At 33.3% G+C, this 17,057-nt stretch overlaps 1 protein-coding gene across 1 annotated transcript in view; it reads right to left on the bottom strand.

Moving 5' to 3' along the window:
* The window catches only part of SEMA3A (semaphorin 3A), a 203,286-nt gene that overhangs the window by 127,338 nt on the left and 58,891 nt on the right, over positions 1-17,057 (bottom strand). The window contains exon 3 of the mRNA XM_045564699.1: positions 16,654-16,716. Within this exon, the coding sequence (XP_045420655.1) occupies positions 16,654-16,716 (63 nt within the window). The remainder of the gene's footprint in view (positions 1-16,653; positions 16,717-17,057) is intronic.

Below are 17,057 nucleotides of genomic sequence, written 5' to 3' on the forward strand. Positions count from 1 at the left end.
TATGATCTTCCATTATACACAAAGTTTAAACATAATTAGTAACCTATTTTGACAATATCCAAATGAGTATTCATATGCTAAATAATAAAAACTACATTGAAATTATTTTGCTGTTGGTCAGAGACTTTCTTAACTAGTTTTTTTTTTTCCTATAAACACTTGGAATTAAGAACCAAATATGTAACCACAAATGCAGATAAAGATCAAAATCTGACGATAGTGCAAGCAAGAATGGCAAACATAATAGACGATTGGGTTAGTCCTGGCACTTCTAAGTGTGTTATATCCCCAGTCATTCTCTATGACTTGAGACTTTTCAGGTAGAAAGCTCAGAGTGTATTTGGAGTTATGTAGTCACTTGGAATTTATCACTGAGTTGTTACAATAGTTTGAGCACATGACATTTGTATTCTATATTTGCAGCTGACTATTTTGGTCTCAATTCCATTGCCCCCATGACAGAAGGAGTAGGCAATCAAACTTGAACATTTTAATTAATATTTAAATTCAAATACTTCCTGTCCTGTCCCTAATCACTGATTTTTCTAGAATGGACCCTGATGATGTTCTTTAAATATATTTTCCTAAAGATGAATTAGGCCTATTTAAAGTGAAATGCAAAAGTTTCCAGTTATGACTCCTTATGCATTATTAATATATGAAGAGTATTTTCAGGGTAACTATAATAAACATATAAGTTCTTCCACTGTCTTGCTACACAGATTCTGAGTTTTTCTTTTGTCTGGCAAGGCATTATAGCATATAAAATTACTCTCTGAGGTAAATTGATTTTGCAAGTTGTTCTGAGGAAAAATTCCCCAGCTTAAAGGGTATGTGGATCTCATCCATGTTTCATTTTGAACAGGGTACATCCTAGGTAAAACTGTGAAACAGATACAACTTAACGTCCACTACTCTTAGCAACAAACTCTTCATTCTGTTTCTCCTTCCCCAAGAGAATAGGGCATGAATGCTTGGGCAGAGGAAAGAGGTTGTGGAAAGGGAAACATCTGATAAACTCATTTACAAATGAGGCATTCATGAGTCTTACCCAAAGGATTTATTTGTACTCTTAAAAAAATTCAGTCATTTGCAAAGAAGCCATTTTCAGGAAAATGTTTACTTTGAAACATTTTCAACATGTAGGTGCCCACATATTCTGCTTTTATATAAAGATAATCATCCCTGATTGTGGACTCAATATTATAGTATTCACGATTATAAATAACCAGTTTCAGCACCATATGTTGAAACCAAGAAATTGGCTGTGGATATATTGGTAAGCAAATGGATATTCTATTAAATAATAGTGGCAGGCCCAGATGTATATCTTTTTCATTTTAGAAAAGAAAAGGGTTTTAGTTTGCCTGCCAGACCTTTAAAGATATGCATGTAATTTTGTCCACAAACCCAAATTCTCTAATTCTATCAGTGACAACTGAGTGCCTCTTAGAAATTTAAGAATAGAACTTAGTTCTCCATAATAAAAAGGAAGAAAATATTTTATGAGTAGGAATACTTGTCACAAAGGCTCATTCTACCTCTGCAACTGTTATGAATCCTAATATTACAGAATTTGTGGGTTCTTTATCTCTTATAGATTGAATAACTGATTAGCAATTTATTAGAGAGACTACTTCTGTCCTCCCAAGGAATTAGCAGATTATAACTGAGGACTGAAAAACTCTCAGCGTTCTTAAAAACTATGGAATTGGGGCACACTGCATATCATAATTTTAATTTTTTCTCTATTAACTGTTAAAGAAGAACCACTATAGTATGACAATTCTTCTACAAAGCTGATGGAACAAAATCAATCACAGGAGTATATCTGAGAAACTTGGCAAAAGGTCCTACTGAGAATGCTGATAATGGGAGTCTATCTGTGTTACAAAGCAGTTAGACCCACCCTATTGGCCTAAGGCCTGGAATGATTCCCTTTAGTTCCCCACTGAACTCTCCCAATTGGCAGCAGTTTCTATTGTTGCCATGCCTTGGGGGCTAGCTCAGCATTGTTTGAAAGTGGAGGTTGATGCAAATGGAATGGAGAGAAATTTCTTGGGCTTAGAGAGTATAAAGGTGCTAGGAATGAAACAAAGGAATGGAAGGAAATACTTTGAAAACTGGTTAAAAATAACAGGGAGGAGACTCATTGAAAACAATGGAGGAAGAAAGTGAATTAAAAGAACTGGACAGAGAAGAACCAAAAACTTGAAAGAGACATTGTCAGTAAGGCTTTGTTCTTAACAGAAAACCTACATAAAAGAGTATCAATCCTGTCATTCATTTGCCTTCATTCTCTAGCTTGTTGCTGCCAAGGTTCTGAATGTTCCAAAACAGGATATTGATTTTATTTGGAAGCAGCATGGATATACCTCTAAAAAGAGGGAAGCGTGGCAGAAAAAGGAAACACACTTCACACATTTCTGCTCTAGGGAGGCAGAAGAAGAGTGTTTCTGACCTTTCCTTGAACCATAACGATTCTGAAACTCAGAATGTAATGTAATTTTTGGCCTTAAACTACTGCACCGTTTTGCTCAGCACTGGAGGATTTACAATGTAATAAAGAGAGAGTGGAATCAGTTCAAAATGAATTCATTTTTCAAACCTTGATCCTTTTTGGAATTTAACTTGATGTACAAAGACAAGTTTAGCAACAAGTTGGCTTCCCCAGAGTCAGGCAACCATATTGACCTCTTCCTTTACTGAAATTTACTCCAGAGAAACTGCATTATAAATTATTAGCTTAGAAGTAAAAGTAAGTAAAACCCAAGGCCACACCTGAGGAACAATTCATCATCCTTAGTGACAAACCATTTACATTTTTTAAAGGGATTCTAGTCTTTTCAGATCAAATGGATAGAGGAATTATGCATAAAAATATTAGCCTTGAAAAACAAATTTAGAAAAAAAAATGTCTACTTCTAGAAAAAGATATAGAAGCCAAAAACACAAGGATTCAAAAACAAACATTACAGATATGTAGGACTGATTAGACTGTGTTACACAGACTTTTCCTGGACGGTTACAAAAATAAAGTCCATCCATCTGTCAAAACAACTGCTCCATGCATGAAAATTAAAACAGAACTGAGGTGTTTTTAACTAACTTCCGATAATTATACTTTCTACAAAAGAATATGATTTACCTCCAATTCCAATTACCTCCTTGCATGTTCTTAAATTATGGATGGAACAGTGAAATTTTACTCTAAATAAGAGAAGAGAAGAAAGGAGAGAAGACTTGTGAATATGAACAATCTCTATTCCAATATATTCAGTTCATGATTAAATCAAACAACTTGTTCTGGTTCAAATATAAATCAGTCCAAAATGAATAGGTAGAGTACAGCATTGCCACAGGTCAGTGAGAATTCATTTAAAAAGAAAAAAAAAATCTCTATCCTATCAGCAGTTTATGTAAAAATATTTTAATATATATTCTAGCAGCCGGGAAAGCAAAGGAAACCCTTTTCTATCATGCTGGGTGGATACATTTATGCATGAAAACCCATTAATAAGCTTAATTCCTGCAGTTTATCTGTTGACTTTCTTTTTCTTTGGTCAATTTATTTGGCAAGCTAGCTGAACACTAGAATCTTCGTGCCAAAGCAGTAATCCATGAAATTGTTCCTGTCACTCACTATATCCCTCCCTCTTTTTAAGCTGTTCCATACTTATCTGGCAATAATGTTTAGTCTTTTTTTCTTTTAACATTGTGCTATTACAGCTGTGATCCAATCATCCATAATAGTGTCTTCCTAATACTTCACTATTCACTAAAGGATGTTAGAAATCTCTTCTTTGAAAAAGCATATCTAACAAAACTGAGATATAACCATATGTAATTATAATATCCATCTAATGTTGAATTTGTGACTTGGAATTTTTTAACATAGACCTTTTAAATTGAGGAGTAGGCTGACCTGTCCATTTTGGGAGACACTTTTACCTTCACTATTTAGAATAATAATGGCATAATAAAACCAATCGACCTTTCCATGTTAATGCTTTTTAAAACTAATTTCAGAGATTTTTAAAAAATTACACGTTCGACTAAGACAAAAGGTTGGTGTTACCTTATAGGTAGTTATTTAGGTACATAAGCATATTCATGTTAATTGAACTTTATCACCATTAAACCTATGATAACTGAAAAATAAATTTTAAAGTGGCTTGAATGACGTGATAAATTAAATGAAGAATCTCTGTACAAGGCTCCCAAATCATTTTCCTTAAATGCTCATTTTAGTTAAGTGCCTCATTTGACTGCTTCACTCTCTAGAAAGACTATTTGTTTTGAAGTTCTAGAAATTCTGTTCAATATTCTGTAAACACTTCTTTTTCAAATCACTTGAAACCTTCCAACTCGGTCAAAACGATTATACACATAGGCACTATCACTGATAATTTTTGCAAAAGCTGACCAATGTGGCTCTCTTCTACTGTTTAAAAGAGCTTTGATAGAAGCTTATGATATCTAATTTTAGGCCTATGTTTTCTTTTATATCCTACTATCAATCTAACTAATCTTCATATTTGTACCATTCATTAGCATGATTTGCTTGTGGTCCATTTTATGCACCTAGCATAACGTTTCTTCTCATATTCCAATGAACGCAGACAATTATAAAATATTATGTTGAAATCTACCTAAATGTGTTTTCTGCCAAACCATAAAAACTATTAAGTAGTCATGATCCTTACTCTGATTTCAAAAATTATATTCTGTGGTTTCCAATTTTATGCAAGGTTTTGAATACTTAGTGCTCATTGTCTTAGAGCAACCAAGTCATTGATTTACATCAAGTAGGATGAGTTACAATCTAAAGAAATTTATTGTGGATAAGATTATTTGACATATTTAACACGTATCGTGTCATAACCATTACTCAAATAAGAAAGATGAACTGCATCTTTAATTGCATATGAGGTGTAGCCTTGGGGAAGGAAAGAAAAAATGTAGCCCATGTTGTAGAGAAATGCTTGATTTCATTCATACACATCTCAGTTCTACCCTCTGCCTTCTCTAATATCAAAAATTAATATATTGGTTGGAGTCCTTAATGTCCAAAGTACTAAAGACTGTTACATAGTTGATAACATACAATATTCTATTAACAGATCTTTTGATAATTGGAGACTCCTTAACCAAGTTAAGTATTTGTAACATCGATACCAATATATCAGACTTATTCAAAAGCAAGTGCCTACAGCATATTCCACATGTTTACTTTTTTTCTTTTCTTTCTTAGTGGCTTAAAGTTTAGTCGCTTTAAAAGTGGCTTAAAAAATAGAACATTAGGAAAAAAGAATGTTTACAGTATAAAAAGGGCTGAAAATAAGTCAAGTTCTTAAAGTGTCACTGAATTATCAAAGCAGAATTATAAGACCCTGTCATGGGCAGAATTCTGTCATAAAATAAATTTATCCCTTGAAGCCCTAACCATGAGTACCTCGGAATATGATTGTATTTGAAGATAGGGCCTTTAAAGAGGTTACTAAGTTAAAATGAGGCCCTTAGGGTGAAGCCCAATCCATTCTGGCTAGTGGATTTATAAGAAGAAAAAAATTGGACATATAGGGAAACATCAGGAGCACAGAAAGACAACCATGTGAAGAGGCAGCGAGAGTCTGGGCATCTATCTATCTGCAAGCCAAGGAGAGAAGACGCAGGGAAAACCCACACTGCTGACTCCTTGATCTTAGACTTCCAGCCTCCAGAACTGCGAGAAAACAGATTTCTGTTTAAGCCACCCAGTATGTGATACTCTACTATGATAGCCTTAACAAAGTAATACAAACATTAAAGAGACAATGAGTATGTGGGTTATTGGAGGACCCACACTGCTTAATCAAAAGACAATGAAATTATTATTGCTTAAAATATTTTGGCCAACAGAACACATATGATTGCATATTTTTGTCCCTAATCAGCCAAGTTATGATCTTCTGCTTTGTACATACTAAATATTAAGGAGAAACTTTCACAAAAATTTTATTTTCTGGAATATTTTTACTGAATATATGTTCAAATAATATCTATATATAATATTCTTCCTAAATTTACACACACATATATGTGTACATATATATGCATACACATACATATATATAGATATATGTATTAACTTGTAGAAATAATTTCTGAATACAATTACAATTTAGAACTTTGGATTTTTGAAATTTATTTCTATTAATATTTAATGAAGATGTTACTTATTCTAAGGTCTTTACATTTGAAAAGGTATTTTTAAAAAGTTTAAGAAAACATAAAGGGAAAAAATAAAAAGGTCCGAATGATAAAATAGAAATACCATGGAGGTAGTTGATTTTGTTAATCTTAGGCCTTAAATTAAGTTAGATCCTAGCACTCTGGGAGGCCAAGGCGGGTGGATCACTCGAGGTCAGGAGTTCGAGACCAGCCTGAGCAAGAGCGAGACCCCGTCTCTACTAAAAATAGAAAGAAATTAGGTGGACAACTAAAAATATATACAAAAAATTAGATGAGCATGGTAGTGCATGCCTGTAGTCCCAGCTACTCGGGAGGCTGAGGCAGAAGGATTGCTTACGCCCAGGAGCTTGAGGTTGCTGTGAGCAAGGCTGACGCCACGGCACTCTAGCCCAGGCAATAGAGTGAGACTCTGTCTCAAAAAATAAATAAATAAATAAAATAAAGACATGGGTTAGAGTTACTCAGGCATCTTCCATTTGCTGTGTGACCATCAGAAAGTTACTTAGAGTCTTTGAGCCTCAGTCTCCTTAATGAGAAATGAGATTAATGGCACATCCATGTGAAGCACTTAGCATGAAGCCTAGCACTTGTTAATTGATAAGTAACTGGTTATCCTATTCTTAAAATAATCAACCATCTCTATTGGTTTGGATATTTTCATGACTGCTTAACTCACAATATTCCACATACTATGTTATTCCACACATTATGCCAAGAACTCAATGACTTGTTCAGTCTTTCTAAGGATATAGTTAGCAGTATTTAAGCATGTACTTGGTGCTAACCAGAAGTAAATTTGAAAAAATTGGTTTTGAATATTAATCAACGCCCATTTCTGTTACAAATGGAAATTACATATTGTTCATTAGAATTTTCACGAAACTCCAGTCCTCAAACAGTGAAGGACTATAAATTATAATCACTTTCGTTATCAAAGTGGTAAATACCATGATTCGCTGTCTCAATAAAACAGCAAAGACAGCAACTATTTGTCAATAGTTGTGATGGATTTGTACTGTATTAACTTAGATAAGATTGAAATACCTTTGCTTGAGTTCTCTTTCCTGTAGGTTGGTTAAGGTTGGTTAAGCTTGGCTATAAAAAAAATTTCCATGAGATTTGGGAGGCATAAATTAAGCTGCAACCATAACACTCTCCAGATTGGTCTGATCAGCTGGGCACTTTGTTAGCATGGGGCAGTACCTGGGCCGGCAGCTCCTCTGGTTTCCACCACATCTTACTCTTTAGCTTTCACAAGGCCTACTCCTGATCTTTGTGGAGCTCCATGGCAAAAGGCACAAGGGTCTACTTTAAGTCACCCAGATTGACCCAAAGAAGGTTGAAGGTAGTGAAAGACAGACTCTTTTAACATTGAATACATGGGAACACATATATGCACAGACATATGCATACATATGGTCTATAATACTAATACTATATGATGGGATAGTATATGCAGCACCTAATTTAGGAATGTAATAACGAGAAGCTTCAAGAATTGTCTGCACTTAAACCCAAAACCAATGTTAAGATTCTCAGTCTCCAGGAATACTGTCAAGTTTTTAGAGATACCATAATTTTGCACTCTGTTTTCCTTACCACCATTAAAATGTGTACATAGATATACTTTACAATGAAATAACACAAACACAACTTTGGGAAATTTTCATGATGCCCTGTGGACATAAGAAGGCAGTGATTCTTTATTGCTACAAATGATTTTTTATTGCTTCCAAATTAAATTAGAGAAAAGCAATAAAAAGTTGACCACAACATATTTGTCTTGAGACAGAGCATATCTAAGGAAAATATTCCCAGAGTTCATGTTAAATATATGCTATGATGGTCAATATACCTCAGAAATGAGTAGAAATCCATTTATAAATATTATTAAGCACCTAAACAAACAGCATACCAAAGACAAGTGTTAAAAATTACATGTCAGTGGGACTTGGATCAACTTGCTAACTACGAAGTCAGAAGACATGGGCCCAAATCCTTTTCCCAGAGGAACTGTCCAAGTCATGATAATGAATGTTCCGGAGTATAACATACTTACCATATTCTAAAAGCATATATACTGATGCATGAGGGAATTATGGTGTCCAATCAAATCTAAATAATAATTTGTTAACCAGTGCCAAATATTTGACCTTCTTCTCAGCCACTTAAAGGTATAGTTGAACTTTCCAGTAAAATGAACACAACTCAAACATCCCAAATCTTCTGAAAGTTTTTATAAAATGTTACTATTTCAAGTGCTAACGCTACTTTGCAAATAAGCAATTAAATTACATTTAAATTTTTATTCTGACTCTAAAAAATTTCCAAAAAACTAAGTGCATATATACATCTGGAACTTGGTTCATGGCAATTCAGACATAATATTTAGCAACTTACTTTGCTTTATTAGTAAAACATATTACCTAAAATATGAATAATGCCTAATTTATAAAATAAATTTGATGGCAAAGTTTTATTTGTCATGTATATTCTACCTAACACACACAATTGGTTTTTCAAATTATTTAAAAAAAAAATGTTTACTTGCAACCAAATATGAGTCACCTAAATGAATTAATATTAGAAATGCATTTAGATCAATATCAGGTAAATAGTAAGCTCTCAAAAAGTATTAGCTGTTATTATTACTTCTGAATGCTTAATTTAAACTCTAATCATTCAGTTCAGCTTGCCTGATATTTATCTTCAAGCAGAAATACACATGCATACACAGGAACATGCATGTGAAAAGATACAGTCATTCCTGTGACTTTTAGTAAGATAAAATTGTCTCTGGCTTTCATAAAAAATCAGTTATCTGTATAACTGAAGTGTCATCAAATTTAATCAGGGGAATTATACTTAAAAATGAATAAATAGATCATAGACTTTCATTTGTGAGATCATCTAGAATGTCCACAAAACCTTATAATCAATATTGTCAAAAACTGCAAAGGGTCTGGAGCTTGACCTTACTCGTAAGATAACAAGTTAGCCTGACATGCTTTCAAGGACACTGACAGAAGATATGTGGCTCTGGGGTCACATATAAAGGACTTCATTACTCACAGAAATAGAAGTAGCCAGAGAACCAGCATTTCTTGTGCTGTTCCCATCAGGCAGTGGGAAGAGGGCTCGGTGACACCTATATATACAGTGAGTTGTACTATAGGATAAGAACCTTGGATGAGAAAACCTGAATATTTTTTAATAGGTACAGCACGCTGGCCTGTAGATCTTGAAGGAGATATTATGTTCATTATAATGGACAGTTAGCATACCTGTCCTGTGCTCCAGAGGGAGACACTGTCTCTATTTCCCAAAGCTATTTGCAAACCAGGTTTTTGCTTCAGAGGGAGACACTATCTTCCAAGGCTCTTAACTGTATAAACATCCTTAAAAAATAGTCTGCAACAAAGGCAGTCCATGCCCCTGCTCATAAGATGTGAGGAAGTGTGAGAGACCCATGAAATATTGTCTTCCAACAATTATACATAAGGAATTTGAGATTTCATGAAACCTTATGATTTTTGTAGACTCCCAAATTTGAAGGTAATTCTGTTTCCACTTAATAAATTTTTATCATGTTTTGATACACCTAAAATAAAATTAAAAAATCAGTTTTGACCTCTGTCAAAAATTTTGTTCAATTTGACTTTTGAAAAGGTAATGACATTCAAGGGTTGTCATGTGTATTTTGGAATATACTGCAACTTAAAATGCATGTGCAGCCTTAAATTCTCAATTGTATTCACTTGGCAAAAAAATTAGTGTTGTTGAGGTCCTGAAATTTGAGCCATGGTAAAGGTGATGCATATGATATAATATATCACAGTTATTAAAATGAACAACCACTAAGGACAAAAACATAAAAATAAATCCCTCAAGAATTTAAAAAATGTCCCAAAGTTCAGGTACATTCGACTACACTTTGAAATGTATCCAAGAATCAGAATGTTATGAGAATCTGCTTTTTTCTTTTTGTTCCTCTCAGATGGTTGAAATTTTGATTTCCAATGATGTTCAAAATATTTCTAACAGTCATACGGTTGCCATTTGGTTTTATTGAAATTTAGTGCAAAAAGAGATGGTTTAGTAGGATAAACAAAGAAGATTCAGAGAGCTATTGATTCAAAACAGATTCTTTTACCAGCTTAGCATGTATTCAGTTTTCATTTGCAAAACAGGGTCAAGGAAGTTAATCCTTCAATAGAAGTGTTATTGTGAATAACAAAGTGGATTTTAAGCACTAGAAAAATATCAAAAATGAGAGTAAAGGTGAATAATGGCACTTAGAATACAGATATCTGGATTGAATTTATCTTCTTATTCAGAGTCTTTATCCAATAGTATTATATACACTGTATTACATTTTTTAAAAAAATAACTACTCAAGTAGCAGCAATGGAAAAGTTCATGAGTATTTCACTCATTTAATGCTAGAAATGCCATAGGAATTTAAAGGTTCAGAACCTACATTAAGTAAAAAAGTCATATTAATATGATGATATGTTTTATATTCTATATATTCACTTCTACAAAGTAAAAATATATTTAGATTAATGACCTTTTTAGAAATGTCATCATCTGCATGCACACACACATTTTATTTATGCATGCACACACACATTTTATTTATGCACACACACACACATACACCCTGTATCTATATATCTATCATCTATCTATCCAGAGAAAGAGAGAGCACGAGCCTGTGTCTCAGGCTGTAGATTCCCTCTTTACCACAAAGTCCATTCTTTGTGAAATAGTTGCTCAGATTACAGTTGCTGATTTAATATATGTATTTGATGTAAAACTGAGCAGAGAGTAGTGATGGGTTGTATTGTCTCAGCTGCAAGGGAGAATGGTGAGAAGGTTCACTTTCCTGTATGAAACCATACTCAGTGACATAGGAACTATGTGGGTTCAGTCCAGTGGCATGTCCTGACTTCCCAGTAACTGTGCTGTCTTAGCCATAGGAATAGAGCATTCTCTTAACCAGACTTAAGAATGACCCACTCCGGAGAAATAAAATTAGCTAGTGTCTTGGCCTGACTTTTCCTGTTGTATCCTTGCATCTGAATCTGGTGCTAAGAAAACAGCACTTCCCCCCATGATTAGTTTAAAAATACTTCATTTGCAGTGGACTTTTTGAGGAAACCAATAGGGAAATGGTAAACCCAGGCTTTAGAAACCAGAGAGAACACACAAGGGGGCTGTTAGTTTACTTTACTATAAATGTTCAGGTCAGTTCCTATTTTGGTCACAATTCTATCTTGGAGCCCTGATGGCTGCAAAAACCACTCAAGCCTCATTCTTGTGGTTTTCAGCATTACAAGAGCGCTTTGAAAAGAATTATTGCCCGTAAGTCACAACTATTATTTACTCAAGATAACAGTGCAGAATTTCCATCAAACCGTCCATGTGTCACTTTGCAAATCAGGTGTTGAATTTGAAAAAAACTTCCTTCCTCCTAATATTTCTTTCTTATTGGTTATTTAAATCATTGTTAAAAATAATAATACTATTATTTTCTTGTGTTTATTAAGGAATAAATCCCAGGAAGTCATCTGATAGCCATTTCTAAAATCATATATTAAGAAAGAAATGCAAAACAAAAAATAGGTCTGTAAATTAAAGTTTAAAAAAAAAAAACCAATGAATGCTATGCGTGCTATTTAAGTGCATTGAATATATAAATTGTAATATTACTTAAATGAGGTTAATTGAAAAATAAAATGAACTTTAATAAAATTCTAAATGTATAAAATATGTCTTGAATAAAAACTAATGAAAAGCAATATTAAAAGAAAAATATGGGTTACCAGATAAATAATATGAAATACATTTTAATGATAAGTAAAGCTATAGGGAATATACATTTTTCCTTAAAACAAGATATATAAAAACTCTTGTGTTTCCTTTGTTAAATATTAATGCAGAAAATTCAAAATCTAGAATTGATTTAATGCAGGATATGAAGAAATACAAAAGCACAAATATTTTATAATGTTACATTAATTAATTGATTTTGTAAAAGATTAATAAGACTAATATTGTCATACCACTGAATTTTAAAAATATATATATCTCTCAATGTACCTATCTTTATCATAACATATGGGGCATAATTTAAGAATCTTTATTATGAGGTGCTATGAAATGATCACATGCCTCACATGCCACTGTATCAGATTTAGCAAACTCCATGTTTTAGTTCCTTTAAAAATCCATAAGCATTTTTAGTAAGAATAGAAAGTATAATAAGGTAACCAACCCTTCTTCTTAGAAAGGATACCTCTGAAGTCATCATCAAGTGATTACCTTATTCATAGGGCACTGTGGCCCATGAGTTTATTGCAGACACTGAACTACCTGCATTTGGGCTAACACCAGATTCCCTCATCTTTCAGTATTAATAACAGAATGAGAGAGAGAGAGAGAGAGAGAGAGAGAGTTCCATAAAAGATGAAAGAAATGCATCAAGGTGAATAATTATGGAAATCACAAACACAAAAATTTCTGCTATCTCAGTAATTGAGTTGATTCAATCATGGAATCAAATATGCTTAGTACTTGACTTTGGTGCTTATTATAATATCCAGATGATTTTAGAGATAAGTAGGTAAATGTGATTATTACCTTCCATTTCAGATCAAACCAAATTTAGAACAATGCAACACTGCAGTGGTCATGATCATTAAAGAGTACCAAACTAATTTCACTAACAATATTTGCAGTTAGAAATTGTCCATTCAATTTTATTATATATACCAATAATAAGAATTATGGTTAATAATTATATCATTAATGTTGTTAACAGTTAATATTACAGTTATATAAATTCACTTGTGTTCCTTTGAGCCTTACAGAAATTCTTTGAGGTGGATATTATTCTACTAACACTTTTGATGATCCAGAAAAAGTAAGATATTTGCTCAAATCTATTATCTGTGTGTAAATGGGCAAGTTCAAATTCAAACATTATAATCAACATCAAAAACATCATCAGGGACACAGAAATTTTCATCTCAACTTCTAGCATAGTAGCCAATACATTAAAAAAATTTTAATGTAAACATTTTTAATGAATGTTCTGAATCATTTTATTTCCTGATCAAGAAAATAGGAGTAATCATTTTATTTCCTGATCACTACTAAAACTACATTAAAAATGCTATGAAAATTATCATAGTGCTTGGTATAGGAAAGATTGTCTATAATTGTTAAGTTTCTCTGTCTTCACCTTTTAGACTTTAATAGAAAGGGGGAAGTCTGTGTTCTTAAAAGTAACAGATGTATACAGGTAAGACAGCCATTTTTATTCATCCTCTGCTATCATTACACTGAAAATTTTCAACATAATTTGGCAATAGTAACTCTGGTATTTTGATGTTAATATTGTCCCATTTAATATATAGGATACTAAAGCTGAAATACAGTTAAGGTACTTGCTCAGTACATTTAACGGGTAAGTGGGGCTACCGCCATCAAATTCTTAACCTCTTTGGACTCCTACTTCATGGCGTTTTCTATTTACTCCTTTCCAAATGTTTCAACATAAGCATCAGTTTGCGATAGTATAAAATTTGATAGAAGAATACATTTTTTTAAATTTTTTTTGTTTTTTTTTTTTTTGAGACAGAGTCTCACTTTGTTGCCCAGGCTAGAGTGAGTGCCGTGGCATCAGCCTAGCTCACAGCAACCTCAGACTCCTGGGCTTAAGCGATCCTACTGCCTCAGCCTCCCGAGTAGCTGGGACTACAGGCATGCGCCACCATGTCCGGCTAATTTTTTCTATACGTATTTTTAGTTGTTCAGATAATTTTTATTTCTATTTTTAGTAGAGATGGGGTCTCGCTCAGGCTGGTCTCGAACTCCTGACCTCGAGAGATCCACCCGCCTCGGCCTCCCAGAGGGCTAGGATTACAGGCGTGAGCCACTGCGCCCAGCCAAACACACTGTTTTTGGTACACTGATAGTTACATAACCAGAAAAATATTTACAGTACTATGAAGGTGTAATGTGACTTACAATTGACCTAACTCTACTCAGACTCTTCTGAACTCTCTTCTCATGGTGGCTGTAAATTTGGGGTTTCTGCGCACATCTCTGCTTAGTACAGTTTTAGCAAAAATCCTGCTGGGTCAGTTTCGAAAATATATCCCGCCCTTGATATATGATCAGATTCCTTACTTCCCCATTGTCAATATCTATCACCCTGGCCTGCCTTCAGTAATAATCCTGTCAAACCCATTTAGCCAGCATTCCCATTAGCCCTGATGTTCCCTCATAGTAATTTTCCATCCAGTAATTCCTACCCTTCTTCTGGGCTATAAATCACTGGTTTTTGTGTTCAGATTTAAGCTCTGTCACCCCCTTGCTACTATAAAACTCCATTGTAGCAGTCCCCTGAATAAAGTCTGCCTTATCCTTTTTGTTAAATTTATTTATTTATTAATTTTTTAATTATTATGGGTACACAATATTAATAGTTGCATATCTTTTTATAGGGTACATGTAATGTTTTGTTACAGGCATAAAATGTAAAGTAATCACATCAGGGTAATCAGGCAATCCATCACCTCAACTATTTAGCATTTCTTTGTGTTATGAACATTCCAATTCTACTCTTTTAGTTATTTTAAAATATATCCTAACTTAATTGTCGATTATAGCTAAATATTGGAAACAATTGATCTCATGTAGACAGAAAGTAGAATGATGGTTACCAGAGGCTGGGAAAAATAGTGGAGAGAGGGGGGATAAAGTAGGGATGCTTAATGGGTGCAAAGATATAGCTAGATAGTTAGATAGAATGGATAATATTTGATAGCACAAATCACCTTGCCATCTTGAACAAGTGTCACGGATATTTTTTAACATAATTTATCACATTTAATATGTAATTTTCAAGGATGAACTCCCCATGTTTGCTAAAATATGTCGGTATTACAAATGGGGAATACCTGTGCCTTGCACTCCTTTATCTAACTTCCTTCACCTATAGCCAACATTGCTACTAGATTGAGGCATTCTTTTCCCAGAAACTCCAATTCCAACTCTAAATCCTAAATGTATACGTCATTTTAGGTAGCTGCTAAAATCATTCAGGTGGTCCCTTGAAAATATCTATATTTCTATGCACATATATACAGATAGATTTATGTCTTTAGGTAATACATAGGATAAATTTCTTTTAAATGCTAATACTTCAAAACAGAAAAAACTTTTAAAACTATTTCTTAGTGTTTTAGATATCCCAAAATGTCAATAAAACATAAATAAAATGAAATTATATTTTTAATTCTGTAATTCATTTTAATTAATTTATGCAAATGATTATAATTACTTTTCATGATCTGTGCAAATCCTTGACTATACCTCAAAATTAAGCTCACTTAATTTTATTGACAATTTACCTTAGGAAAAATGGTCTCTATCTTTTTACAATGGTAAAACCAATGTAGGCATTGCTCACTACTCATCTTTTGTTCCACAGTGCTTAGGACAATGCCTGTTACTTGGTCATTTTTCAATCCATATTTATTTAAGGAATGAGTGCATGGAAGGAAAGAAGGAAGAAAGGAGGAAATGAAGAAGAAGAAGGAAAAGGAAAGGAAAGGGAAAGAAATGAAGGAAAAGGAATGAGAAGAAACAGAAAGGAGAGAGAAGTAATTTAATCAAGACTCAGAAATAGAAACGTATCATTCAAGAAGAATTCAAGAAGAATTAACATATGAAAATTAACTTGTAAAAGGAGTTGATTTATTGAATATAAGTATATATGCCATAAAATTATATTTTGTTAATTATCTTTTGCATATATAAATCTCCAAAGGGACTATATTTTTTATTTATTTAGGAATATTATTATTGTCACACACTTTCTTTACATAAATCTGTCAATGCTTCCAGAATTGAATAGTATTATTTTTTTCTCAGTGATTAAGTCCACAAGTAAAACATGGTATTTAATAGAACAATGAACAAAAATAAATGACAGAGTAATAAATTATTTACGTAATTACTATAGGTTGAGCACCCTTTATTCAAAAACCCATAATCTGCAATGCTCCAAAACCAAAATTTTTGAGCACCTATATGACACCACAAATGGAAAATTCCACACCTGACCTCATGTGATGGGTTACAGTCAAAATGCAAGAGTATAATACACAATTTTTTCAGCATCCCCAAGGGAAAAATAAAATTACCTTCAGATTATGTGTATAAGATGTATATGAAACATAAATAACTTTCATTTTTAGACTTGGGATTCATCTGCAACATATCTTATTATACAGACACAGACATTCTAAAATCTGAAAAAATCAGAAATCTGAAACACTCTGGTCCCAAGAATTTCTAATAAAGGTTACTCAACCTGTATAATAATTTGAGACTGATGCTTACCAGGATATCTTTTCCAGCCCACTTGCATTCATCTCTTCTGGTGTAGGATACTGGCCACACAATCTATGGACAAAGATGAAACATTGTTTTATGCCAATTAAGTTCTCTAAGAGATTCAGCGCTATATAGTCCTTTGGATGAGGCTGGGACAACTGAAGTAATGAAAATTCCATAAAGCATTACGTGGCAGAAACTTTCATTTTAGACTTTCCAGTGGCATTAGCAAGGACTTGAGTCCTTCATTCTCCATCTATCCATTTAGTCTCTGTTGTACATAAAGTTGAGGGAGAGGAATTGATGTAGACAATAGACCTAAGCAGCGTAGGGTGGAAAGAACTGTGACACAAGTTGAGAGATCATCTTGAGAAAATGTGAGAATTTAATGAAGAGAGGTAAAAATTGTC

The sequence above is a fragment of the Lemur catta genome, chromosome 11, assembly GCF_020740605.2.
Source record: "Lemur catta isolate mLemCat1 chromosome 11, mLemCat1.pri, whole genome shotgun sequence".
Taxonomy (NCBI): Eukaryota; Metazoa; Chordata; class Mammalia; order Primates; family Lemuridae; genus Lemur; species Lemur catta.